General features: G+C 39.2%; 1 protein-coding gene across 2 annotated transcripts in view; it reads right to left on the bottom strand.

Annotated features, from left to right (window-relative positions):
* si:ch73-212j7.1 (centrosomal protein of 170 kDa protein B) overlaps positions 1-27,734 on the bottom strand; it is a 125,879-nt gene that overhangs the window by 34,354 nt on the left and 63,791 nt on the right. The window contains exons 1-7 of one of the 2 annotated variants that reach the window (XM_039741417.1): positions 26,688-26,798; positions 23,435-23,551; positions 16,249-16,740; positions 11,388-12,199; positions 5,201-5,333; positions 2,138-3,874; positions 1,400-1,625 (exon numbers count right to left, since the gene is read on the bottom strand). In XM_039741417.1, coding sequence (XP_039597351.1) covers positions 1,400-1,625; positions 2,138-3,874; positions 5,201-5,333; positions 11,388-12,199; positions 16,249-16,740; positions 23,435-23,551; positions 26,688-26,742 — 3,572 coding nt within the window. In that variant the 5' untranslated portion in view covers positions 26,743-26,798. Of the gene's footprint in view, positions 1-1,399; positions 1,626-2,137; positions 3,875-5,200; positions 5,334-11,387; positions 12,200-16,248; positions 16,741-23,434; positions 23,552-26,687; positions 26,799-27,734 lie in introns of those variants that run through there. The other variant, XM_039741416.1, reaches the window with a different exon arrangement.

Raw genomic sequence — 27,734 nt, 5'->3', positions numbered from 1 at the left:
TTTTATTGGCTAACTAAATAGATTACAAATGCAAGCTTTCGAGGCAGCTAAAGCACCTTCATCAGGCAAGGTGTAACAAAGAAACTGAAACAACCTTTTTGTTCAAATGTTAGCAGAATTAATAAACCTTAGATGAATTAACCCTGAAAGAAGAGAACAATTAACTAATAAAATGCAAAGATAAGATAACCATCACTAGAGAAAGTACGGTAAGGTTTTTTTGAAGTGCATTGTCTGTAAGATAGGCCTCTAAAGTAGTCAGCTGGTTTATCACTCTGTTAGTCCACATACCTGGTCATAAAACTCTTGTTTCTCTTCAGACTATTTTGAAGAGTATTGAATTTAAGCATAAGTTTGTATTCCTATTTTCTCCACTCCTGTTGGGTCTTGAATTTACCCATAAGCACAGTGACCCTCAGATCCTTTATGCTGTGGCAAATGCTGTTAAAGTGTGCTGCCACCAGAAGATCAACACTGTTCTGGCTGATATGAAATGTATGCAAGTTCATTCGCTGGCACAGTGTCTGACCAGTTTCCTCTACATACAGTCCAGTGTTGGGGCACCTTATGCACATGATTAGGTAGACCACATTAGCGGATTTTCATGTAAATGAACCCTTTATTTTATGCTCCTGCTGACAATGTGGTATAACTACCTGATCTGTTGTGTAGATATGTGCACAGGTGCCACACCTGTTCTGAAGGATGGGAGATGTGCCACATGCTGCTGAGCCACACATAGAGTTTCGGACAATCAGTTGTTTGAGGGTTGGTGGTTGTCTGTATGCAAGGTTGGGGAAGTTCTGGGAATATATCCTTCAGTTTATTGTCTTTCTATACAGCATAAAGGATCTGAGGGCCACTGTGCTTATGGGTAATTCAAGACCCAACAGGAGCAGAGAGAATGGGAATACAAACTTATGCTTAAATTCAATACTCAACAAAATGGTCTGAATAGAGACAAGTCTTTTATGCCCAGGTATGTGGACTAAGAGACTGATTAACCAGCTGACTACATCACAGGCCTAGCTTACAGACCATGCATGTCAAAAAAACCTTACCGGACTTTCTCTAGTGATGGTTATCTTATCTCTACATTTTATTAGTTCATTGTTCTCTTCTTTCAGGGTTAATTCATCTAAGGTTTATTAATTCTGCTAACATTTGAACAAAAAGGTTGTTGAGATGAAAGAAAAAAAATCACTTTGCTGTCCCAATATAAGCTAGAGTATTTTTCAGTTTCTTTGTTACACCTTGCCTGATGAAGGTGCCTTAGCTGCCTCGAAAGCTTGCATTTGTAATCTACTTAGTTAGCCAATAAAATATGTAATTTCACCCTATTTTCTCCTGGAGTTGGTTGACAATAACGCGGTTATATAAGAATCTTATTTAGTCTTACCTTGCTATTTCTGCACTGTGTGTTGACCAGTGCTGATAGGGGTCATTCTCATTTTCATCTGTGTCTTCATTGTCTTGGGGGGTTATATTTTGCCTGCCATGGACCCTGGAAGTCTGAGTGGCTGCAGATGCATGGGACCGCTTGTGTTTAGTGGAACTTTGGTTGGAATCATTGTCCTCGTCAGATGTAGAGGTATAATCGGAGCCTTTCTGTTGTCTCCTTGAACCTTTAAAATGAATTAGTTCAATGAAAGACTACTCCTTTTATTTTTGAACTGAAACAAAAACTACTACTGATGAAATGTTTAAAATGGATCAGAACTTAAAAAAAATATAATTGGATTTAAATGTTACAAATGTGAAAAGAAAATGCTAATTCACACCTTGGCAAAGACATTCTATCGGCTAAAACTATCATAATATTTCTTATAGCTTAGAGCTTACTTGATCCATCGATATTTAAGGAAGACACTTTATAAAGTAGAGCTGAAAGCATAAAATCAAAAATTTCAAAACGAGGACATTCAAGGGCACAATTCTTTGACTAGACTGCAGAAATTCTCTCGATTTTATTTAATTTCAAATGTTAAGTGGCAAAAATGATAACAAAACTTAAAAAAAAAAAAAAGTTTCATATAATAAGCAAAACCTGGTGTAAATTCTGCATACAGTCTCGTACATTATTATTTACATGTTAAGGTATATAAAAGGCAAACTTGCAGACCTGTTTTGTACTTACTAACTGTAGAAGAATACTTGGCACTGCTTGATCGCGCTCTAGAGACAGGCTGCCTTTCACTTGCCCCTAAAGTTCGTCTGATCACAGCTTTGCTGCTTTCAACAGCTGCAGACTTGCGTCCCTTATTGGCTGCATCAAGAGCCCGATTTCGAGGTGTACTTGATTCAGTGTCACTTGGCGCTGTAAAAGAGCCTGTTCTTTTCCGTGGCATTGCCAAAATATCCAGCCTTGAATATTTTTTGTTCTCATTCTGAGCTTTTGACAAGGTTGTGCCATCTAAGTTTACAGGGGTTCGATCTGTGTCAGCACCTTCATTATCAGAAGCCTCGCCAAGACGGGCTCGCCGAAGCATAGATGCCCTCGTAGGCCTTGGTGCAGACAAACTGTTAGAACGAGTGAGACCTTGCTGGACTACTGGCTTCAGAGGTTTGCCACCGTCATCCTTTAAAGGTTGTATAATTGGCTTTTTCCTCAGAGAGGAACGAGAAGTGGATTCATGGTCTGAAGAAGCTGTATCAGGTGGGAATGATATGTTCGAATTGCGAAAGTCATCAGTAAAATCCAATGAACCACGTGTTCCAGAACTCCGCCTCAGATGAAATCTTTTAGTTGGGTCTGTCTTGTCTACTTGTCGGTCCCCTACATGCTTCTTGCGGGTTTCAGAAAGCCTTTCACGGGCACTTGTCTGCTTCTGAACAGAGACATTTGCTGAGGATGTGTCCTTTTGCACAGCCGTGACACTGGTCTTTTTTCGACTAACATTTGGCACATTTTTGTTGCTTACTAAACTGACAGTACTAGCAGTGTCAATATCAGAATCACCAGATAGGGAGTCTTCCATATGGGTAGAAGGACTCTCAGATTTTTGCTTTGGGCTACTACTCTGAGACTGCAATCTGGCTTCCAGGACAGCTAGAGTATTTTCAGTTTCTTTAAGGATCTGCTGTGTATCTTGGCAGTCTATGTCATAAGGATTTGTTGCTTCAAAATCCTTCATGGATGAATGACTTGAAATGTGAGGAAGCTTGTTGACAGTAACATCATCACTTGGGCGATCTTTGGTGAAGCTTTCCTGGCGGACCAGAGATACTGAGGTGTCTTTGGTTGAAAGAACCTCTCTTTCTTGGGGAACACTTTTTGTAACCAAACTAAGAGGTTTCCCTAACTTCTTGGATTCCTGACTATGCAACGTCTTTTCCCGAATGCTAGAACTTTCTGAACCAGATCTAGTGTCATGCTCAGACCCTGCGTCAATGGTAGTATGACTTACTGCCGACATTTGCTTTAAAGGAGCTTCTTCTGAGGCAATATAAAAAGACGTATGTTGTGCTTTGGATCCCCCTCTTTCATCAGTCTGCTGATGTGTTCCAAAATTGCTCCATGGCTTTCTGTTTTTAGATGTTTCAACAGATCTTATTGATTTTTGTTTCTTATCTCTTTCCCAAAATGAACCCTCATCTGATTTGCTAGTGTCACTCAAACTATCTGGATCCACGTCATCTTGAACATTAAGTCTCTGCACATCTTCCTGTTGCTTGGGCATTTTTGAGCTCTTTTCAGGAATTTTGTATGAAGTGTAAGAGTCACTGGGAACCAGAATACTAGGAGTAATAATTTCTGTCTTGTCTGCTGGAGGAACCTGAGGCAAGCGTCTTCTTGTTCTAACAGAATGGCTAATGTCAAATTCTGTATGATGGATAGGTTGACTGAGTATGGCCTGGTGGTCAGGTTTTTCATCTAAATAGAAAAAAAAATATATGAACACCAGGTTCTAAAAGTAAATCTACAATTAGCAAAATGGTAAAATTAAAATTTGAAATATATATTTTTGTTAATGTTTACAAATGTACTCTGCAAAATCAAAGGAAACCTGGACATTATTTTACACCCAGTGGAGTAAATCTATCAGTTATATTCAGTATTTGCACATGCAATGGCCCGATTTTCAAAAATGTCCAGAGAATTCCAGCTCCAACGATTTCCTAGATGAATTGCAATGTAATGTTCTTTGTTACTGCTTATTGTGCCAGAGGAGCTCACTCTGTGGGCTTTTAAATACATCAATTGAAACCAGCAGAAGCGGCAAAACTGAAAAACAAACTAAGAATACAGTATAATCCAGTAAAATTATTTATGACCACATTCTTGGGATTAAAAATTTCACAGCTGACTACACAAAATATAGCATATTTAAATGCATGTTCAACAGATTAGACAACACATACAATTTTCACTGCATGTATGACAAATGAGTTGATTTAACTTAAAGCTAAGGTTGACTGTATTTGTAAAATATGCCACAGCCAAATGCCTTGATTAACACTGCTGAGTGCTTCTACATCTTTAGATATTAATTATTTAATATGAATGACACAGAGTCGCATAGAGCCTGGGACTGGCTTTGAATCCCACCCAGATCACTGCTTTGTGGGTTTGCATAATATAAATAGAGTAAACAACTTGCAGTTCTTCATGGCATGCTAAAACATCGCTCAAACTCTGCAGTTTTTTGGATTAGACCTTCAACCATCTTGATTCTGTATGTGCTGCATTCAATTTTCCAAGAAAACATGTATTTGTGGAGAACAATCATAACTATGAGAAACTTTATTTCTGTTTAGATTATATTTTCTTAATAAGAAATAAATTACATGTGAAGCTGGCTGTGATGGAGGGTTCAGAAAGACAAACATAGCAAAGTAGTTTAGTATTAGAAATGTTTACCTGATACCTTAACATGGGTTTGTAACATTAAGCATCAAACCTTACGAATTCATCAAAGTTGCAAAAACAGTTTTCATAAGGACCGATAACACATTTTATACTTTCCACACAGTCTAATTTATGAGATTAAGTCTAATGCTGTGCTGAAATCTTGATCTGTAAAGATCTAACATGACTTAACATATTCTTAAACTTTATTATTTTGTTCCTTCTATAAACATGTACTCTATTATTAGATGGTTCAACATCTTAACTGGAATAGTAAGATTCTTAAAATATTTGCCACAAAAATCACATTTGAGAAATTACCATACTTCATATCTATTTAGTTCCACCTACTTCTGTCTGGAACTTCAATACGCTGTGGATTATCACTCAAGCCTTCTGTGGAACCAGAATCTTCAAAGGTGTCCGCCAAACTTGCCCAGCGTGATACCCATTTAGGTCCTCCTTCTGATGATGTACCATAAGACTACAATGTCAAGACACAAGAATGTAAAATAAGATAAAAGGCCAGGACTGAGAAAAAGTAGACACACTGTTTTTCGTAGAAATGTTAGAAAGCTGCAAGTGAAAATTGACATCTGGCACAGCTTCCTACAGCCCAATGGCACCCATCAGGATTTGACTACCAGTGTACAGTATACCTGTGCCGAGTCTGAGACTGTTCTGTCTGAAATGCCTAGTCATGTTTAATCTGGGACTACATGCAAGTCCATGTGATTGCAACACCAGAGTCGAAAACAGATTCTTTTTGGTGGAAGAAAATGGCACCACTTTCAACCTTTTGCAGCAACTGATTAAAATGTATAGCTTTCTACTTGTTACTTTTTAAGTGTGAGTCACATAAAACTTTGTTGTCTTTTAGTGTCACTTACATACAAATGATATTATGCTTTACAGGTCTTTTGCCAAGCAATTATCACAAAGCCTTTAAAACACTAACTTACTACTCAAGAAAAAGTGCTGCAGTTCTCTAGAGCAGTCTGAAGGGGTTTTGCCTACACCTGAATTCTTATTTGATTATGTTTTTAATCTAAATTATTTTTTCTTAATATAAAAATGATTCTATTATTAATATTTTATATGGGTTTTATCTGTTATCTATCATCTGCCTCTTAACTTTGTCATTACCAACTAAACAAAGCAATTGTACACAACTGTTTAATGAGTGTTACCGTACCACTGAGTGACTTCTGCCTGTAGCATCTGGCAATAATATGCAAAAGACAGCACTTCAGCTTTCATTATGGAGCTGTTGGAGTCATTCTATGTTCACCTTATATTTCTTTGAGTTCAGCGGTTTAAGAATGTTTAATAGGCTTTGTCTGTTTTTAATTCTTCTGCTGCAGCAATTGTTTAATAGAGTCTACATTGCAGTTTATATAAAACACTCAAAAATAAAAAACTATATATAAGCTGCTAGCATTATTAAAAAGCATTCAAGTAGTTATTATTTGAATGAACTGAAATCTTGTTTCTAGCTGAAAAAAGCACACATAGGATTAATGGTAATGGTGATGCTGCTGTCCTTGTGCTGCTGAAGCTTTGACTTTCTTTGGTTCTTGACGCTCTGTATGTGTGGTGAATGCAAAATCTTCCTTAGTCTGTGTGAGTTTTCCCTTGATTGTGCTTTTCTCCCATTTTAAAATGTTTATTTTAAATAAATTACAGACACACAGGGCGAGTCAAAATTATGTTAACACTAACAGTACTGCTATGTATATATTTCTATACAATTTTTGCGGACAATTTATGTGCCACATATGGTACATGTGTTGAACATTATGGCGAACAGGTTTGAGACATTCCTGAAAATCATCTTGCACATATGAAGTATGTTTTGTGAATAAATTGTTTCTGCCATTGAAATGTTAAGAGAATTTTGACTCACCCTGTATATATTTAAAGTTTACAAATGTGTATCTATATTTTGAGCATGTATAGGGGTATTATTTTGTGGGCTGATGTACTAATGCAATCTCTCCTTAGCATACACTGTATGTACATGTCTTCTTCCTACATCCCAAAAATACACAGATTTGACTGAGCACCAATTCTAAAGTGTTCACTGCCACCGACTGTGATTGTGGGCATGAGTGCTTCCTGTGGTTGACTTGCTGCCTGTCCAGAATAGACTTCAACATGAACATGGTAGACGGATGGGTGACATATCAAGACTTGGAATATTTGAAGGACCATCAAAATATTTATCCATTCTATTATAAGATTAATATCTAGGTCAGGCAAACTAATTCACAGGAAATTAAAAAAAAACACTCTAGGCTAATTTGGTGGTTTGTAGTTTATTATATACTCCTAAAAAAGTTTTTATAATGATTCCTCACTGTTATTGTCACTGCACTTTTTATCTTTAGCCACGTCAAAAGTATTTTTTTTCTTTTTTAATCATTCTGATGTGTATTTAAGGGGGGAAGGTAGTTGTTTGTCATAACGCAATATTATTTATTTATTCACCTTCTGAAAAAAAAGGAAAGTTTTCCCCATGGGACAAATAAAGTACTGTCTATATAACAGTACACTCAGTTTAAGAAACCTTAAACCACAGACGTGAAGCTCAGTGACTCTGATTAAGTGAGTATGATAATAGATTGATGGATATTTCCTGAAGGACTTTCTCCATTCTTACGAATGGAACAAATCATACATATGGCGGTGCTGCAACATAACCATTCAAGTAATGTACAGTGTCAGTTTTTAAGCAAGGCAGCAGCTACAGAGATCTTTTTTAGCATGCCAGGAGCAAAGGTTTAGGTAGAGCATTGCTTTTCAACCTTTTTTTTGAGTTGGCACCAGTGGCCGTTTGTAATGCGGGGTGCTGCCCTATGGTATAGTGGGTCCATGGCTCAGAAAAAAAGGTCATTTTTAAATAAATTATTACCGCACTTGCAGCTTAAAGAGGGGGCGTGGTAGTGTGGCTGGAGCGGGTCTAGGGCGCAATGTGGTGCGGGCATTTCCTTGATTAAGTGCACAGGTGAGGAATCTTCCATATCCATAATTACAATGTCACCATTATAAATAGGAGAAGCACGAGTGCGGAGGGGAATTAAAAAAGGAAAGAATGGATGTTAGAAAAAGAAGATGAAATCTGGAAGCTGACAGCTGATGTCAGTGTGAGTGATCAAGAGTAGAAAGAGCAAGCTCGTGGTTAGCAGAAGACAGCTGGGCAGTAAGCCCTAGCGGGATGTTTGACCGACACCCGGGGGCAGATTGATTGAGTCGCTCCTGCTGAGAGCTTGTGAGGAGCAGGAGTTACCGGAAGTCGGTTGGCTCGCAACATAACGCCACGGAAGGCAGCTGGAGTAGGAGGCTTGGAAGGTTGAAGCCCCAACGTGAGCACCCTGGTCGCTGGGGAACCCAAGTCTTAGTCTGGTGAGCACTGAATGAAGCCAGGGATCGGGAAGCTGCCAGACCAGCAGAGGAAGAAGGTCAGCTGCAAGTAGGGCAACTCCCCTGGTGCATAGCCCGGATGGGAGAAGCAGGGGAACCGCCATTTGAAGGCACCGGGTTTTGCTTTTAAAGGACTGCTTCCAGCCATTGTTTTAACCCAGTTTTTATTGGAACTATTTATTGGATTTTAACCTCTACGTGTTTTAATGGATTATTTATTTATGGACATTTTAATTGCACTACACTTATTTTGGGATGTTGTTTGGATTTGTTTTTTTTTTGTTTGTAATAAAAGCACTTGTACCTTTTTGCACCATCCCCTTGCTACAATTGGTGTCCTCATTGTCCAGTTCATCCGGTTACATTACCGACGGTGTTGTGTTCAAGAGACTCCCTAAAGGGAAGTGGCTGCCATGGAGTAGAACCCACATCGTCACATGCCCCACCAAAAATTTTAAAACCTCTGCTTACCTAAATTAAAAAAAAATCCCAAGGCACACCACGATTAACCAACCAAAAAAGCATTAAATCTCGTAGACCTGCCAAACTGTCCAAAGGGACAGGAAAGGGGGCGGCAAAAAAAGCATTTGAGATATTGCTGTTCATAGACACAGCATTTAGTGAAGCCAGCTGCTTCCTCCCTGCCTGCTCATACAGGTGGTCCTCTCACTGCCTCACTACACTGACCCAGCATCAGAGGCAACTCATATGCCCACTATGCGAGAGTAGCTGGCGATCAAGCACCCAAGCAGATGGACCCCTGACACATCTCTGGGCTGCTAAAGTGCTCTCTAACTCCTGTGTCTGCTAAATGGCAATCACAGAGCTGCTTTTATGTTGGCTTCTCCAGGTAGTCCCGTCTCAGGTGTGTGAGTGTCTCTCTCTCAGGTCTGACCCATGGGCACTACACTGTTATTTCCACAGTGCACCTGTTGAAAAACACTTGTGTAGAGTAAAATTTTCAAGTCATTGATTGTGATGAACAATTGGGGATAGTATTTATGGAGTTTTAACACCAGTTGTAATGTATGCCCATTTAAGACCCCATTTTGCTATCTATTTTATTTTCGACTAGCTGAATACCCGTGCTTCGCTACAGGATAGCAACAGGAAAAATGTGTTCTAAAATATACAGAGTGACAGTATACATCCTGTAAAGGTCATTAGGCAAGATGTAGCACAAAAATGAAACAAAACAGGTTAACAATTATTTCTTGAAATGGTTTACTCAAATATAAGCTGTTTTAAGTATAGAAGACTTAACAGTCATAATCAAAACTTGTTTTGGACTAAAGCCCCAGTGATGCCATCTCCACCCCGGTATAATTTAGTAACCAGACTGCTTAAGTTTTAACTGCTAAATTTATTTGTTAAAAAAACAGATTAAGGTGAATTTTATAATATGAATTATATTAAAAATAGATTTTCAAGGGTTTTTTAAGAACATAAAAAAATTACAAATCCAACGCAATCTACCAAACCTGAAAATAAAAACCAAAATCAAAAATAACAGGCTTGGTGCGGTAGGGGTTGCTGGTCCGCGTCATGGTGTATGGCTTGAACCACCGCCAGTTATTAGAGACGTGGTTAACAATGTCAACCCGCATCTGAGCAGCCAGAGAGGTGGTGCCATGCACAAGGTAGGTCAGCAAGGAGAACAGGCATACACTGTCACCGCTCATCTGCACCACGCAGTGAGGGACCATTACTTTGTCAATATAAATCATTTCTGCCTTGGTCATAGTTTTACAGGTTTATTTAAAGAGGTATAAATTTAATAGAAGAATTCATGAAGAAAGTATGAAAAAGAAGTAAAAAAAAGTATGAAAATCAAAATCTTCAAAAAACAAAAAAATTGCTTTAATATACCTTGTAATAACCTAACTAAATATTTTAAAAAGATAAATAAATAACATATTATAAACGCTTTGAGGAAACTCGAAAATATCAAAACAAAACGTGTACACTTCAGAAAAATGAAAGTATTTTTAATTTACTTTAAAGAAATGTATTTTAGAAAGAAATGGAGTGAATGGGTCTAAAAGACTACAAGAAAGTTCACGCTTGGAACACAAAATTTTTAAAACTGTTTCTTACTGAGCACCTATGGGCCAAGGGAAACCTACATTCCAAATTTCAAGTCCCAAGTCCTCATGGGTCGGGAGATTTTGTGATGAGTGAGTCAGTGGTATTTGGCTTTTATATATATATAGATTATACTTTTTGATTTTTTATCAGTGTACTTTAATAAATAACCAGATTGCTTTTACAATTCTGTTTTTGTCTTTATATCTACTGTAGAATGACTGAAGTAACAAAATATAAGGGCATCTGGTGCAGGTGAAGATAGCTATTAGTTAATTCCTGCATGATTTATCAAGGCTAAGAAGACTACCTCAATAGGAAGAACAAATGCAGCATGTTCTTGAAGTGAAACATTGTTGGTGCCAAAGCTGTATGAGCCTTCATGTGTCTTGGGGACTCCTATATATTTGTTAGTGCTGGAGACAGTGAGACCCTATGTGGAGTACTGAGGAGTGACATGCATTGCAGGCACCTACAGTATATGGATGGGATCCTATGTGGAATACTACAGAGAGACTGGCAGTTAGGAATCACTTATCTGTAGTTGTGTGAATACAATCTGTGTGTGTGTGTGTGTGTGTGTGTGTGCGCGCGCAACTTTGTGAGTAAACTAACGTAGTAGCCGAGTCTTACTCATCCTTTGATAATACAACCCAGCAAATTTTTCAACTGGACTACGCAAATTAAGAATGGATGGGTCTTACACCTTGTAAAGTTTATTGTGCCAGCAACACTTTTCTTTGCTCAATCCATATGCTCCTTATTCAAGTATCCTCTTACCTGTTACTTTGTACATTTAATCTGAAGGAAAAAATCAATTATTTAATCCCTACAGTCAGAACGTCTCAAGGTAGACTGCCATCAAAACTGAAAATTTGCTAGTACCGGTAAAACTCAAGTGAAAAAACATGAATAATTTCTGAAACATTTTTAGGCCTAACCCTTGGATTGAGACAAGTTTAGTACATGGATGAATGGATAGATCATTTAAGGTCTTAAACTAATGCTACACAATAAGTTGTCAACATACCTGCTCAATAATACTTCTGGGCTCTTCCATCTCCTTGTCTTGACATTCTGCCTCTATGGTATATGTCCCAGCATCACTTAAGCTGTCTTCCTCTTCATTTCCAGCAGCCTTAGTTTCTCCTTGTTGAATGGTAAAAGGACATAAAGGAGTATTATGGGAAGTATTAACCAAAACAGGACTGGGTGAGTGAGTAGGAGAGTGGACAGGTGAGGCTGTGGCCAACAATGCTGCAGTATTCAACAGCGGGGAAAACGTCTTCTCTGGCATTGAATCTCTATAAAGCCCAGATGAAAAGTTCTGGTTCACCTTGTTTTTTTTCCCCACATTGGCAAAAGGCTTTACAGCTACTGTAATGTGGGATGTGACAACCGAAGTATTGGCATTAATACGATCGTCTGTTTTTTCTCGCTTGAGGGAGCTAGACCTCTGGGGGACACCTGTGCTTTTTAGTGATTCTCCTATTGGCTGCGGTGACCCAAGACCATGTTGAGAGTCAACAGCTGACTTTTCAATAGTCATCGTACCTCGTCTTTTTTCCAGCTTAGCCTTCAGGGTAGAAAAGGAATCATTATGTCCAGCATTATTGGTAAAAGATTGTGACCTTTTCTTGCGTGGATTATCATCAAAGAATTCTATAACAAAAGCTTGTTGGTTCAGTAATTCCTGTGGGCTATGCTTGGCATGACTTTGCACAGAAGACTGCAGCTCTGGTGGGGGTGGAACCTTTTCCTTAGTCGAGATCTGTTTGGTTGGTTGTTCCACCTGGACTGCATCTTCTGTGTCACTCTGAGTTCCATCTTCATGTTGGTTGCCTAAAAGTAAGGAAAGAAAATCAATCAACTTTCACCATTATTATAAACTAGCAAAATACCCGCGCTTCGCAGCGGAGAAGTAGTGTGTTAAAGAAGTTATGAAAAAGAAAAGCAAACATTTTAAAAATAACGTAAGATGATTGTTAATGTAATTGTTTTGTTATTGATATGAGTGTTGTTGTCATATCTATCTATTTATATATATATATATATATATTTATATATATATAGCAAAATACCTGCGATTGGCAGGAGAAGTAAAAAGAAAAGGAAACATTTTAATAATAACGTAACATGATTGACAATGTAATTGTTTTGTCATTGTCATGAGTGTTGCTGGCATATCTATATATATCTATATATATATATATATATATATATATATATATATATATATATATATATATATATATATATATATATATATATATATATATATATACACACACTGTATATACACACACATATATATATATACATACTGTATATACACATATACATATCTACATATATACTGTATATCCACATATATATATATTAGGGGTGGGACTCGATTAAAAAAATTAATCCAATTAATTAGAGGCTGTGTAAGAATTAATCTTGATTAATCGTATGTAATCGCACATGTAAATTTGCCCCAAATCGCAAATTTTTTTTTTAATTTAAAAGTGTTTTAGTGGGCGACAGAATCAAATAATAGACATGTACATGAATATTGTAAACTGAAGCTGTTTTAATTTCTGAAAAAAAGCCTTTAAACTGCATTTGAATTCAAAACAGAAACAAAAATATCATCCCTGGTTAAAATTGGGCAGACTTAAAAATAAAGTGGTAGTTTAAGTACTTTAAGTAGATTTTCAGAATAGTATTGTCTTTAAATAATAATAACCAAAATTTCAACATAAAGTGCAGTTTTTCTTCTTAAAAATAAGTCAGAAACATAAAAGGTAATTTGACCAACTTAATCTTTAAACTCTGAGTAACCTTAGCCAAAATTATTTTGTACATTAGGCTAAAACAGTGTGATCATTGAACATTTTGTAATTAGATGTAATTAGAATTACTAACGGTCACGGAAGTCCAATGATCCCCAGTAAGAGCCACAAAGTCCGCTTTCTGTAATGCATCTAATTTTGCTTGCTTTTCAGTGTGCACAAAACCATGCTTTTATCAAGGCTTCGCTCGGAAAGTCGAAATGATCAGTCGTAAGAACGCGCTTTATTCCGACTCTAACATTTTTGTAGCTGTGATGTGTGCATCAGTGTAATGGATGTACCAGGAAATCATGCATTGACAAAAGTTCCCGCTTGCTTGGAATTGAAAGTGTGATTAAATGCGTTATTTTTAACGCGTTATGGAGTACATGCATCGAAGCTTCTCAGCTGTGCTTGTGCTAATAAAGGGAAACATTTTAAAAATAACGTAACATGATTCTGCATTAACCGAATATTTTTCATACGTCCCAAACCAAGGAGATCGAAGGTAAAATGAATCGGTAGCGCGTACATACTCAGTGCATCCCTCTCGGGAATCAACCTCGAATGTCGGCATTAGAGGCTGAAGACTCTACAATTGCGCCACAGCGTGTGGCTTGTCTATGCGAGAGTATGTACTGTAGATCGGGGTATATATATACATTTATATATATACCCGCGTATCGCAGTGGAGAAGTAGAAGTTATGAAAAAGGGAACATTTTAAAAATAACGTAACATGATTGTCAATATACAGTAATTGTTTTGTGAGTGTTATTGAATGTTGCTGTCATCAAGGATTTGATTATCATTATTTGTTTCAATCAGGGTCGTATTTGTACGATGTGTTGTGTTCAAGTTACATTCCGTGTTTGTCAATCGTTGTAAAGATAAGAGGTTTCATTCATCGATTAGTTTCTTACTGCATCAATAAACAGCTCGTCTTCCTCTTTATCTGAGATGTGACAAACTGCATGCATGGTTTTTTTTTACACTGTCTTCCTTTAGCAGGACATTGACTTTTTCCACGTGTGCTTTGTTTCCGCAGTAGCTGCATTTATGAATATGCTTGTATGTATCAGACGCTTCATATTTTTGCTGCCTTTTCAATTGTGTAATTCGGTTTTGTTCAGCTCTTTGGAACTGTTGCTTTTATCTGTGCACGCGTCAGTTCACGTGAGCCACTCGGTGTACATGCATCGAAGGTTCCCAGCTGTGCTGGTGCCATCTCGTGCTATGTCCATGGCTGTATTTAATGTTACCTTAGTCCTGGCACTTAAAACTTTCTCTCGCAGTTTCGCTGAGTTTGTGTCAAACACCACCCTGACCATCTCATCTTCCTCTCCATAAGCACAGTCCTTCACCCGTGAATATTTACCCGTGGCAGTTTGCTATTGGATTGCCGCTGACGGACGGCCTTATATGGGTGGGCACTAAATTACAAACGCCAGCGGCAGCCTGTCTATGAACTTAATTTAAAGTGTAGGTTTACATCATGCTTTGTTTCCGAAGTAGCAGAACTCATGAATATGGTTGTATATGTAACTTGCTCGCTTCTTATTGTTTCGCTGCCTTCTCAATTGTATAATGCATGTTTTCTTAAGAGCTTTTTTGAGGTCTTCCTGATTTTCTATGTACTGCGTGATTACGTGGGAGGCGTGATGATGTCACACGAAACTCCGCCCCCACGGCGTTGAAGCTCATCTCCATTACAGTAAATGGAGAAAACTGCTTCCAGTTATGACCATTACGCGTAGAATTTCGATATAAAACCTGCCCAACTTTTGTAAGGAAGCTGTATGGAATGAACCTGCCAAATTTCAGCCTTCCACCCACACGGGAAGTTGGAGAATTAGTGATGAGTCAGTGAGTGAGTGAGTGAGTCAGTGAGTGAGTGAGTGAGGGCTTTGCCTTTTATTAGTATAGATAACAAACGGATTTTGATAATTTAATCCAGTGGTCATTCACTTTTTACATTAATGAGTGGCAAATAACCATAGACAGCAAAAATGTGTGCAAGATAGTATGCCAAACTATCATAGGTGTGGCGGAACATTAAGCTACTAACAATAAACCAGTTCAAAATCTTTGAAAACTGGAGAGCCCATTGAAATCACCACAGTGACAAGAGTTGAATATGAAAACTTCACACAATCACACACAATTGTAAATTTCACATCCTGGATTCGGTACTTAAGGCATGTTCAAGAGTTGATCTGAAAAGAATATGTATGTCTTTGGGTGGAGTTTCATATAAGACATGGGTTTGTTGGCTGGGAAGTCATGATAAATGAAGGAAATGGATGAACAGGCATAGTTAGTGGTATCTATTCGGGTCATGACAAAGAGACAGTGCCTCCTGGGGCTATGCCTTCCCCCAGTACACTGGGTAGCAGTATCCCTCTGATATGGCTCCCATTTGGACACCCACAGGGCTGCATGGGAGTTGTAGTTATGCTGGGTGTCCCTGCTGTGGTCCTCAGATGCCACAAGAGGGAGCGGGCTCAAGACGTTCTGCCAGACCTGGAACTGCTTTTGGGTGGCAGTCCTGTTGTACCAGAAGTACTCCAGAGTTTGGTTAGAAAAATAACTGTTCAAATAACTGTGCACAACACCCAGGGGGTCAGAGTTAGAAGGAGGTGGGCAAGGCTTGCTTGGAGTAGAGTGGAGGTGAAAAAACAAAGAAAATTAATTCTTATGTACCAGGTGATAAAAACCAGTAAAAGATTTCTAGTTTAATAAAAATATTGTTCTTTGAACTTGACTGAGTGACTTGGTTGTATTTGGGGTGCTGGTACACCCCCAACAGGTCACAGGATTCACAAACTAAAATCAAAGTGCAACCATCTTCTTTAATTTCCTAGATAATACTGGGTACCTTCAACACAAAATGGCTTTTAAACCAGCACAGATAGACAGCAATATAAATCCATTGAAATGAAGCATAAAATCATATGTTTCCCACATAACATTCATCTTTTTATCTGAAATGCAAATTACTTGTGCACAGAGCAAAAAGCAATTTTGGCTACATTGTACAAATCCTTTTGGTTTCATAGTTCAGAACAAAACTTACCTTTGAGAGTTTTAATGTGAACTGGCAGATCACTTTTAGTGCTGTATACATCATCAGAAGGGGACTTCCATTTTATGATGCTGGGGTCATTGTGAACAAGCCAGTCTGCCACCTTATTCTCTATGGACATTACTTCAGTAGGGGCAACTGCTGTATCTTTGCCAAGAGGTTTACGTTTGCTGAAGGAAAACTTAGTCACATGATCTTTGATCTTGATCTTTCCAGGGGTGCAGTCATCAAACTCAATGGTGAAGGATGCATGACTCTGAACTACTGGGGGAGTAACAGTGCTAGGTGTGTCTGTATCTTTGGTGGGAATCTCATGTAATTCTGTCTCTGGACTTTTAGTGCGCATCTGGAACTCCTTGGTTGGGATTTCAAAGTAACTTGGTTCTCGTCTGTAAGAGTAGATAGACCTTGTCTGCAGATCCTGGTTATCAGTAATGTTTTCATTTAAGTCTGGATCATGTTTGGAGGTCTCCTTGTGAATTTCTGAATAAAAAAATACAAGATATGAGGAAAATAAGGTAATTTTTTTTTAATATACTACCTTATCTAGAAGCTTACAGTTTTTGGTATCAGGAGTCACCTACATGTCATGTTTACATTTAAAAATTAATTTAGAAAATAATACAATGCGAGTCATTGATAAAGCACAATTACACTTTTCACTTACATCAGCAGGATTTATTAAGAACTAGTTGACAGGTAATAGTATGGTAATAGAATACATTTTAAAATATTTGTTATCTCTTGCTGAACGTGCACCGTCAGTCTCTTCCCTTGGTATCTGAGCCTTTCTTGACAGGTGATGCCTCCGTTGAGCATGTTCCCGTAAAGTTTGCTTTTCTGACTTTGTAATTTCGAGGTGCCTTGCCTGCCTTCTGTACACTCTGAAGGTGACTCAATGTGCCTCTTACGCCTTTACTGGTTCTCCTCCTATTATGTCACACACTCACACTTCCTCTTTCGATCACATCAGCAAAGCCAAACTGACCAATCACACCAAATCCAAACTGACCAATCACACTGCTTGAAGGAATGTGACACAACCGCAGACTATTTACAACAGAAGAAAACATAAATGGCTTCACAGCTGTGACTGAAATATTTGTAGGGTTTATTCCATATAAAACTGCACAAGTATTACAACAGCGTCTAACCTGAAGGTTTAAGGGACAAATAAAACAAACAGGGCACAAGTAACAGGCATGGCATGCAAAACTTAAGGGACATTTTTTAAATGAATAAAGAAGAGAGCAAAAATGTACATTTCTGTCTAAAGCAAAGGCTTTAATGAAATATGCAGAATAATTACAGTTCTAAAAATACATTTATATATTTTAATTTAGGTGATACATGTTGAAAGCAGCTTTCATATAAGTGCATGTGTTTCCATGTTAAAATGTGAGCACAACCTCATGCTTTACAGTGCAACACTTTAGCCACCAGGGAAAATAATAATTAGTATGTTTAGATAAACACAAAGCACTTGGGAGGTTAAATTAACATTACCATACAAAAATTATGTAACTTAAGGAAAGTGCAGATGATGGTGAGTGAAGCACAGACCTTCAGTATTCTTTGCTTTGGCATGCACACTTGAGTTATACTAAATTATCATATTATATATAGTACTGCACAAAGAGAATCTTTTTGGACAAAGCCAACAGCAAATTTTTCATATAAGCACTTGTGTATGTGGTGTTGTAGAGGTGATCCAACTAGGGGCTGACTGAACATCACCATAACCCCATCCCACAGCACTCCATTAATTTAGATTCACTGAGAAATGTGAATTCAATTCTTTTCGTGTACTATATCTTTCGTTAAATTAAAAGAGACTTTGACAAAACAAAGTTAAACATTTTACTGTATTTGTGACACATAATTAAGATATAAAACCAAAAAAAGGCTTCATTAGCTTGACTAGAACTTTAGTAATAAATGATTGATAGGGTTTCCACTTTAAAACCTCACTTTTGAATTTGGGTGAGATATTATGGTACCCAATGTACGTTAAAAAAAAAATGAACCTATGATTTAATATTGCTACAGTGTAGGTGTGTGCAGTAGTGTGCCCTACAATTAGAAGTGTCTCCTCCAGAGCAGGTTGCTGCCAGAAATCGAACCTTCATTCTTTTCAATATTTTTTCACTCATTACATTTAATTGTGGAAAAAGATGTCATTATACTTTCTTAAGTTTGTGGCAGAGTGGTGGGTCTGAGGCTAGGGATCTGCACTGGCAATCGGAAGGTTGCCGGTTCAAATCCCGTAAATGCCAAAAAGGAACTCAGCTCTGTTGGGCCCTTAAGCAAGGTCTTTAACCTGCAATTGCTGAGCGCTTTGAGTAGTGAGAAAAGCGCTGTATAAATGCAAAGAATTATTATTATAATTATTATTAAGATATGTTCTAATTTTGTAAACTGCTAATGAACTACAGTTTCCTATATCTTTAACTAATTGCATGGGCCTGTCAGACACCTTAGACATTCTGACATCAACCTTTTGATATTTAAAGACCTTATTAAGCAACTTTGTGTTAGCAGCCCATGGCCCATGTGCGTCTCATTCTGGGGAACTGAATGTCAGAGTTTATAAGGCTCCATTTGCCTGGGATTATACTTCATGCAACGCAATTCATGTACCTGAAAATGCTGATGCTCCACAAGCAGTGTATTGTTTACTTGTGTGCATACTTTATGTTAATTTGGAGGACTCAACCAGGTGGCAGTGCGAGATATCGTCATGGTGAGAAAACAATGTTTGGCTTTGCTGTGTTATGAATTGCCCAAAACATCCATTAAATTCCCAGGACATCTTGCCACAATATCTCTGAAAAGAATGGATGTTTAATGATTACATCCAGCAATCCAAGAATGTGACCATTTCAGCAAGCATCGTGGACGAGGCAGAAACAATCCTTGGATGGGGCATCAGCTCACTGCAAGGTGAACACAAGCACACACATATACTAGCGTCATTTTATCATCGGCAAATCCCCAAAACTGCATGCCCTTGGAAGGAAACCTCAGCACACTGTGGAAACACACCAGGAAAACATGCAAACTCCAAGCAGGGAACACCAGGGATGATGACTCCCTAGTGCAAGGCAGCAGCGCTACCACTCTGACACCATGCCGCCGCCACAAGTGTAATTATTAACTGTATTAATTATTTAAATAAAGTATATGATTTATCTGTAAAATGTAACATATATGCTTTAACACATTTTATAATGAAAGTGATATCAAGTATAAATCTAAGGATTCTAAATGTGCAGAGAGCTGGAATGTCATAAATTCAATGTGTTCTGTATGGCAATCACTGCCTGCCACTGCTGTCAATGCAGGAGGAAGCCCCAGAAACACAGTGATTAACAACTGGGTCAGTTTTAAGATGATGTTTCCAATCCTACTTTAATGACAAAATAAACTAAGAGATTAAAGTAGAAATTTCCACTTCAATAATGAAATAGATCTTTTCTTTTCATTGTGTCCCTATTGTTTTTTTCTCTGTGGCTAAAATACGCTTCCATACATTCTTATTCTAATGCAAAAATGCAAGAAAAAAAAAATATGGCAAAGAAGATGGTATGTGTGACCTTTAAAATGTACTGCATCTTCATGATGGGGAATATGCAACTCTTGCATTGTCTATCAAATAGATGAAGAAAAGGTCACCATTTAAGTATGATGATTTGCTTCACGACATCGAACAATTCATCAAACATCAAAGCACACACATTGATCCTGTAGAATTTCCAAACCGGCATGCTGTCACATGTTGATAGTAAATCCATTCTGCTGTTGTTAAGTTACAAACACAGCACCCAGAGGCGCTTGTGAGACTTTAACCATGTGACGCGGGACAAAACATTACCTGCCTTCTTCCAGTATGTGGATTGTAACACCCGGGGAAATAGGACTATCGACGTACTGTATGCAAACGTTAAAGACGCATACAGCGCCACCCCGCTGCCTGCGCTTGGGAAAGCAGATCATAACCTGGTTCTGTTTCAGCCTCACTACAAAGGAAGAGTGAGGGAGCTACCTACAACCACACGCTCATTTAGGAAGTGATCCCCTGAGGCAGAGCAGGCTCTGAGAGACTGCTTTGGAACTACGGACTGGGATATCCTGCAGGGGTCACATAGTGAGAACATTGAGAAGACTGTTGACTGCACTACTGACTACATCAACGTCTGTATGGACACTGCAGTTCCAGTAAGAATCGCATGCCGCTATGCTAACAACAAGCCATGGATTACAAGTGACATCAAGGGCCTTTTGAACCAGAAGAAAAGGGCTTTTAAAGGCGGTGATCAGCATGAGCTCAAATACATGCAGAAGGAACTCTGAGTCCAGCTCAGGGCGGCGAAGGAGCAGTACAGGAGAAAGCTGGAGCAGAAGTTGCAGAATAACAGCATGAAGGAAGTGTGGGATGGGATGAAGATCATCACTGGCTGCAGCTCGAAGCGGGGTGCCACCATTGATTGAGACATGGAGAGAGCAAGCCAGATGAACAACTTCTTCAACAGGTTTGACCACCCTAACCCACTCTCACCTCGGAGTACTGCACCCTCCACCCATCCTTCTGCTGATACCAGCATAGGAAAGACATCTCCACCCACAATTACAGCAGCACAGGTAAGCAGAGAGCTGAGGAGACTTTGTGCCAGCAAAGCGGGCCCAGATGGAATATCACCATGACTGCTGAAGGCCTGTGCGTTGGAGCTGGGGAGTCCTCTACAGCACATCTTCAACCTGAGCCTGGAACAGGGGAGAGTCCCGAGGCTTTGGAAAACATCTTGAATCACCCCAGTCCCAAAGGTATCACGTCCTAGTGAGCTAAACGACTTCCGGCCTGTCGCTCTGAAGTCACATGTGATGAAGACCATGGAGTGGCTGCTGCTTCACAACCTGAGGCCACAGGTCCGCCACGCCCTCAACCCTCTGCAGTTCGTGTACCAGGAGAAGGTGGGAGTGGAGGATGCCATCATCTATATGCTACACCGATCCTTCTCCCACTTGGACAGAGGCAGTGGTGCTGTAAGAATTATGTTTCTGGACTTCTCTAGCGCCTTCAACACCATCCAACCTCTGCTCCTTAGGGACAAGCTGACTGAGATGGGAGTAGATTCATACCTGGTAGCATGGATCATGAACTACCTTAAAGACAGACCTCAGTATGTGGTCAGCAAAACAGGAGCGCCGCAGGGGAGTGTACTTTCTCCGGGTCTGTTCAGCCTATATACATCGGATTTCCAATACAACTCAGAGTCCTGCCATGTGCAAAAGTTTGCAGACGACACTGCTATCGTGGGCTGCATCAGGAGTGGGCAGGAGGAGGAGTATAGGAAACTAATCAAGGACTTTGTTAAATGGTGCGACTCAAACCACCTACAACTGAACACCAGCAAAACCAAGGAGCTTGTGGTGGATTTTAGGAGGCCCAGGCCCCTCATGGACCCCGTGATCATCAGAGGTGACTTTGTGCAGAGATTGCAGACCTATAAATACCTGGGAGTGGATGATAAATTGGACTGGACTGCCAATACTGATGCTCTGTGTAAGAAAGGACAAAGCGGACTATACTTCCTTAGAAGGCTGGCATCCTTCAACATCTGCAATAAGATGCTGCAGATGTTCTATCAGACAGTTGTGGCGAGCGCCCTCTTCTACGCGGTGGTGTGCTGGGGAGGCAGCATAAAGAAGAGGGATGCCTCACGCCTGGACAAACTGGTGAGGAAGGCAGGCTGTATTGTAAACAAGGAGCTGGACAGTTTGACATCCGTGGCAGAGCGATGGGCACTGAGCAGGCTCCTGTCAATAATGGAAAATCCACTGCATCAACTGAACAGGATCATCTCCAGACAGAGGAGCAGCTTCAGCGAGTTCATCTACAGACAGAGGAGCAGCTTCGTCGCTGTCCTGCTCCACTGACAGACTGAGGAGATTGTTCCTCCCTCACACTATGCGACTCTTCAATTCCACCCAGGGGGATAAACGTTAATATTATACAAAATTATTGTGTGTATGTTATACTTTCATTGTTATCACTCTTTAATTTAATAATGTTCTTTATCAGTATGCTGCTGCTGCTGGAGTATGTGAATTTCCCCTTGGGATTAATAAAGTATGTATGTATGTATGTATCTATCTCTCTCTCTCTCTCTCTCTCTCTATCTCTCTCTCTATCTAAACAAAGACTCTGACGTCATGTCCCAAGCTGAACGCACTACCCCCGAGTTTTTGCTGGTACTGCAACTCGAAGACACATCTCATTAATTTCTGAAGATGTGCTCAAAGGACGTGTCAAATGAGCATTGGGAACATGTGGCAGCCATGATGTGAAAATGTACGCATTCTCAGTGTGAAATATAAATTGGCCCTGTAAGTTAACATTCAAATCACTACCTCTTTATTGGATTTTAGGTTGCCTTATCCAGAATTTTTTTAGTTGCTTCTTTTGTACACAACATAGTGACACTGAACCCACTGAGCTTATAAAGTCTTATGGTCAGCGTACTCCAATATATAGTACATTTACATAGTAAATTACTTCCACAGGCCATCTCTAATATCTGTCTACCAGTGGTGTATCATGTATTTGAACTGTTTTAGATTGTACTTTACCTTGCTGCTTTAAACTATACTGTTTCCAATATTGTAATGCATATTTGTAAGACAAGCTCGTTGACAAAACTAGTATATGAGGAAAACTAATTTAAAAATGCTGAGAACTAAATTAAATAAGGACTTACAATACCTGTGATTTATGAAAGATGCTGGTGAAAAAAAATCAAAATAAATTGTGCATGGAATATACTAGCTGAATCTTCCATAAAAAATGCACCATTGGTTATGAAGTGCATTACTTTTATTAAGCAGTCCAACATGTTCTTCTGCACCATCAGAAAAGGAGTTGGGGTTGCTTCATATTAACACCCCAAAGTCTACAACATCCACAAACAACTAAACTGTCAACATGGAGACAACTAGCTTTTTGCATATGAAATAACATGAACAATTCAGTGGTTACCACAATTGAAAGCATTTACCTATAGGAACTGAATACAAACTAACATGTGACACAATTTTAAAATGCTAGATATTTATATTAAAAAAAACAGTCCGAATGCAACATATAGACTGAAAAGGAAAAGTGCATGTTTTGGCTTACCTGAATGCGAGTCTTCCAGATGTCTACTGTCATCATGTTGCAGAATGCCGCCAACATCATCTTCACCCCACCACGATGGCTGACCATAGAGTGGTGTTGGACGGGATATGCTGCTATCTGAAAACATACATGATAATGTTTAAACTTACACAGGTTTGAAATGTTATTTTTATTTGCAAATCTTCAGGTCAACTGAACATAAAACTTAAAATAATGTCTCCTTAATATAAACCGTCCAAATAAGTGCTGCCTAGTTTATCATGTGCATCGTGCCACACGAAAACATGGATTTTACATCATAAACAACTATACATTTTATTCAGGCCATTTACTACCACAATTTTAATAACTATCTTTATGATACTGAAGGGAATATTTTGAAACCGTGTTAACTAGAATTTAAAGTAATGTGTGTTAGTAAATCTGAATCTGCAACAGTCTATGGAACAAAATCAGCATCAAATGTTGTTTCAGAAAAGAATGGGCTTCCTGTCTGATTACACACACTCCTTCTGCCTGATGTCAAGAAGAAGCCACCTTGACTCAAGAGCAAAGGCTCGGGCAACAAGCCTCAGGTTAGGAATAGATTGATAACACATAAGGCTTAAAAAACAAAAGATAACATCTCAAAGTATGAAAGATTGATTAAAAACTTAACAAATCAAAGAAACCTTTACTTAGCCAGATTATTAAGATATTTAATAAAGATGGCCAGAACAAAAAACATAAAACTATGAGAATAATGTTTCTTTTACTGTTAATTAAGTAAGCCTCCTTCTCTGCTTTGTAATGTCACAAAATGCTTAAATTAATTACTGGTAATATAATTAATAGTTATTCTTATCTATTCAAAATAATAAAACAGTAAACTTAAAATGTTTTGATAATGGTGGCCAAAAATAGAAAAGAAGCAAGAAACTGTAATTAAAATGATTCACTTAATGTTTATTTTACATGCTACATAAATTATTAAATTTAGGATTAAAAAACGGAAAGTGCTGAAGATGAACTGCAAAAAAGCAGCTTAAGGTACAATTCCATTATAAGGCTTTTAAAATGAACACATTCTTTTCAGAACTATTTCAAAAACAGGACTGCTGAATAGACAGATTCTAAAGAAAATTTAAATCTTTAGGTCATGTAAGAGTTATTAAAGGCTCATGTCTATACTTTTTTATTCTATCTATTTATCAGCCCAAGGCTAGGAATGTAAATACTAAGTATTAATTGAATAGGGAGAGGTGATTAGGTGATAGGCACTTCCTGGGCCAGACGGCAAAGGCGTCCTTCGAGTCAAGAAAATAGGGGCGAGAGATGGACTGAAAATAAGTATGTCTAATAAGCATAATAAAATATTGGTGGAACAAGCAAACCAAAAGGATGAGGGAGTTGTGTCTTACGAGTCAGATAGTTGTGAAAAATGTGCAAAGCAAGGTTGTTTTTTGAGAAGAACTGTAATAAATATAATGACTAAGGGGCTCACTTCATTAAACTGTGACGGCTTTGTGCTACATGCATTAAAGTCTTATCCTGATTGTTCATCCCAAGGATCATGTGTGTATTTTTCAGAAGTGAGAATAAGCTTTTTTCTCCAAGACAATTCCTCCTGAGAAAGGAGAAACAGGATCCCTGGGTCGTGACTGTGACATGTTCTTTATTATTCACACTTTAGTTCTGTTATAGAGGCAGTATACAGTATATATTAGACATGAACTAAGTTAGCTCAATGTACTTTACACATCTGTAGTACACTCATATAATCTTCTTGTGCTGATTTTGCTGTGTGCTTATTTGGATATTATTTAAATTAATATTGTATCTTAAATTCTGCTGGTCTCAGAGGATCACATGACAGTGAGGGGGCATCATTTTAGCTGGCTCATCGAAGAGAATGAGAGAGAGAATATGTTGGATGATTTGGAAATAGTGAACCAGGATGTACAATGGATTAGCAAGGAGGAAGTAAGGAAAGCTATGAAGAGTATGAAGAATGGGAAGGCATTTGGTCCATATGACAAACCTGTGGAAGCATGAAGGTGTTTTTAATCTGATTGTTTAATGCAATCTTGGAAAGTGAGAGGCTGACTGAGGAGTGGAGAAGAAGTGTACTGGTACTGATTTTTAAGAATAAGGTTGATTTGCAGAACTGAAGTACTACAGAGAGACATATAATTGATCAGCCACAGCTTGAACTCATGGGAAAGAGTAGTGGAAGCTAGGTTAAGAAGGGAGGTGATAATTAATGAGCAGCAGTATTCTAGCGGGGCCACATAGGTATTGTGTTTATAGTGTTTGTACCTAGTTGCGTCTCGTCACAGCACCCCATTTAAACTAATATGTGTCTGTTTAATTGTTGTCCCCGTAATGAGAAATGGGGAAGGATGTTGCGGGGAGGCAGCGGCCCCTGGACACAACAGTACTGGAGTTTTGCCAGTTACATCCGGCTCATCATTATTTAAACAATCAGGAGGGAAATAGGAAAAAAGGAAAGAGAGGGATGGAGATTTCAAGCATTAACAACCAATCATCATTTTTCTGCCATTATTCACATCGCGCCTTGTTCCAGTTTGGTGCTCATTCTGCTGGAATCACAACAGCACCATCATTGCCAGACACCCCAGGGTTGGACATTATTATCCACCATTCGCCGAGGAAGCATGGTGAGGTGGTTCTGTTTCATTCGGGAGATTCAAACACATCCCTTTTTGATCAGTCATCCGTATTCTGGACAGTGATTTACCAGGACTCAATTTCACGTTCATTGTCAATCAGTACTCATTCATTGATACTATTTGTGTTTTGTGTTTGTTATACATTTGCAGGGGCAAGGGAGGTTTTTTATTGTATATGTGTTGGTTTCAATTTGCTGCTTTGGTGGAGGGGTATATATGTATATATATTATATATATTTTACATTATGGATTTGTATAATTATATCGGTCATTGTGTTTCATTTAATATATTCCTACACTTATTTTACATATCTGCTTTTGTTTGCTAGTCTTTGAACCGTCGATTGGGGAGGAGGGAAAATATTATTTGTCAGAGGTATGGCTTGGTATGGGTAGGTTTTCTCAGTAATTCATCCATGCCACGCCCGATTACCAACATGTCTTTAGCGCATGCCGAGTAGGAAGACGCCATTGCTTCACTGCAGTGTGTGGAAGGAGTAGCCAGGGCCAGGGCCGGGCATATCACGGTCACAGCGCGTTCAGTGGTGCAGGAGGTGGTGGATTTGTTACAGTCACTGTACCTTGAAGATCACCATGGACCTGAGGAGGAATATCTGGAGGATTTCTCGCATCCATAGGAAGATCTGGCACAACAACTCACCCGGCTGGATGAGAAAGTCCACAAGGTTGCTGAAAGTGCGCTTGGGCGCAAAGATGCCTTGCAGGCTCAGATCAGCGGCTCCCAGGAGGAAATAAAAGAATATATAAATGACCAAATTAAACTCCTGGGGTGCGAAATTGTGTTTAAGGCAGAAATTAAAAAATTTGAGGCAAAATTAACAATGGCAAGAATCTCTTCGGGGCAAGTCCGAAGGAGTCTTCAGATTTTACGTCAGTCACCCTGCCATTCTACGCCGTATGGGTCTCTCTGGGTGGTGGATGGTGTGGGGGTGAATACATCAACTGGCCCTCCGTCCCTGGGGTGCACCTCTCCTTTCCCAAGTTGGGGGGCTCAAAATAACATTGATGATGTCCTCAACTTTGTGGAAGAAGGGGAAGTGTAGCTGGCTATTAACCCTTCAACCCCAGAAAAGCTTATGGGAGTGGTAGGGGCCTCCCTCTCGGGGCTGGTGCGAAGCTGGTGGCTGACGGCGAGGAAGAATATTAAAGACTGGGGATCCTTCAGCCGATCTTTCCTTGTAGCTTTTCTTCTGGAAGACTACGAATCCAAACTGGAAGACAAGCTGCAATCCATGGTGCAACTGCCTTCACAATCCATCCGGGACTACGCCTATGAATATCTGGCTTTGTGTTTGAAGTGGCAGCCGGCTATATCTGAAGAAGAGGTGGCCCGCCACATCCTGAATGCCTGTAACCCGTGGTTAGCTGGGGGTTTCATGGGGGGTGTGGGGTCAGTGGAAGACCTGGTAAAGGTGGGCTCACAAATGGAACGGGACTGGGGAAACTCTAAAACAATAACGTGCCTGATGCTCTGTCCAGGGTGTCAGAGCCACCAAGGATGGTGTGTTTGGCAGAGGCAAAGAAGATGGTCCTCCCTCTGCCAAGAAGCCTGCAAGACCTGGCTCAAGCACAAGCTGCCAGTCCATTTTGCCAAAACATCAGGGAGG

The sequence above is a fragment of the Polypterus senegalus genome, chromosome 18 (assembly GCF_016835505.1).
Source record: "Polypterus senegalus isolate Bchr_013 chromosome 18, ASM1683550v1, whole genome shotgun sequence".
NCBI lineage: Eukaryota > Metazoa > Chordata > Cladistia > Polypteriformes > Polypteridae > Polypterus > Polypterus senegalus.
The sequence above is the reverse complement of the archived record's forward strand: the minus strand, read 5'-3'. Positions and strand labels throughout refer to the sequence as shown.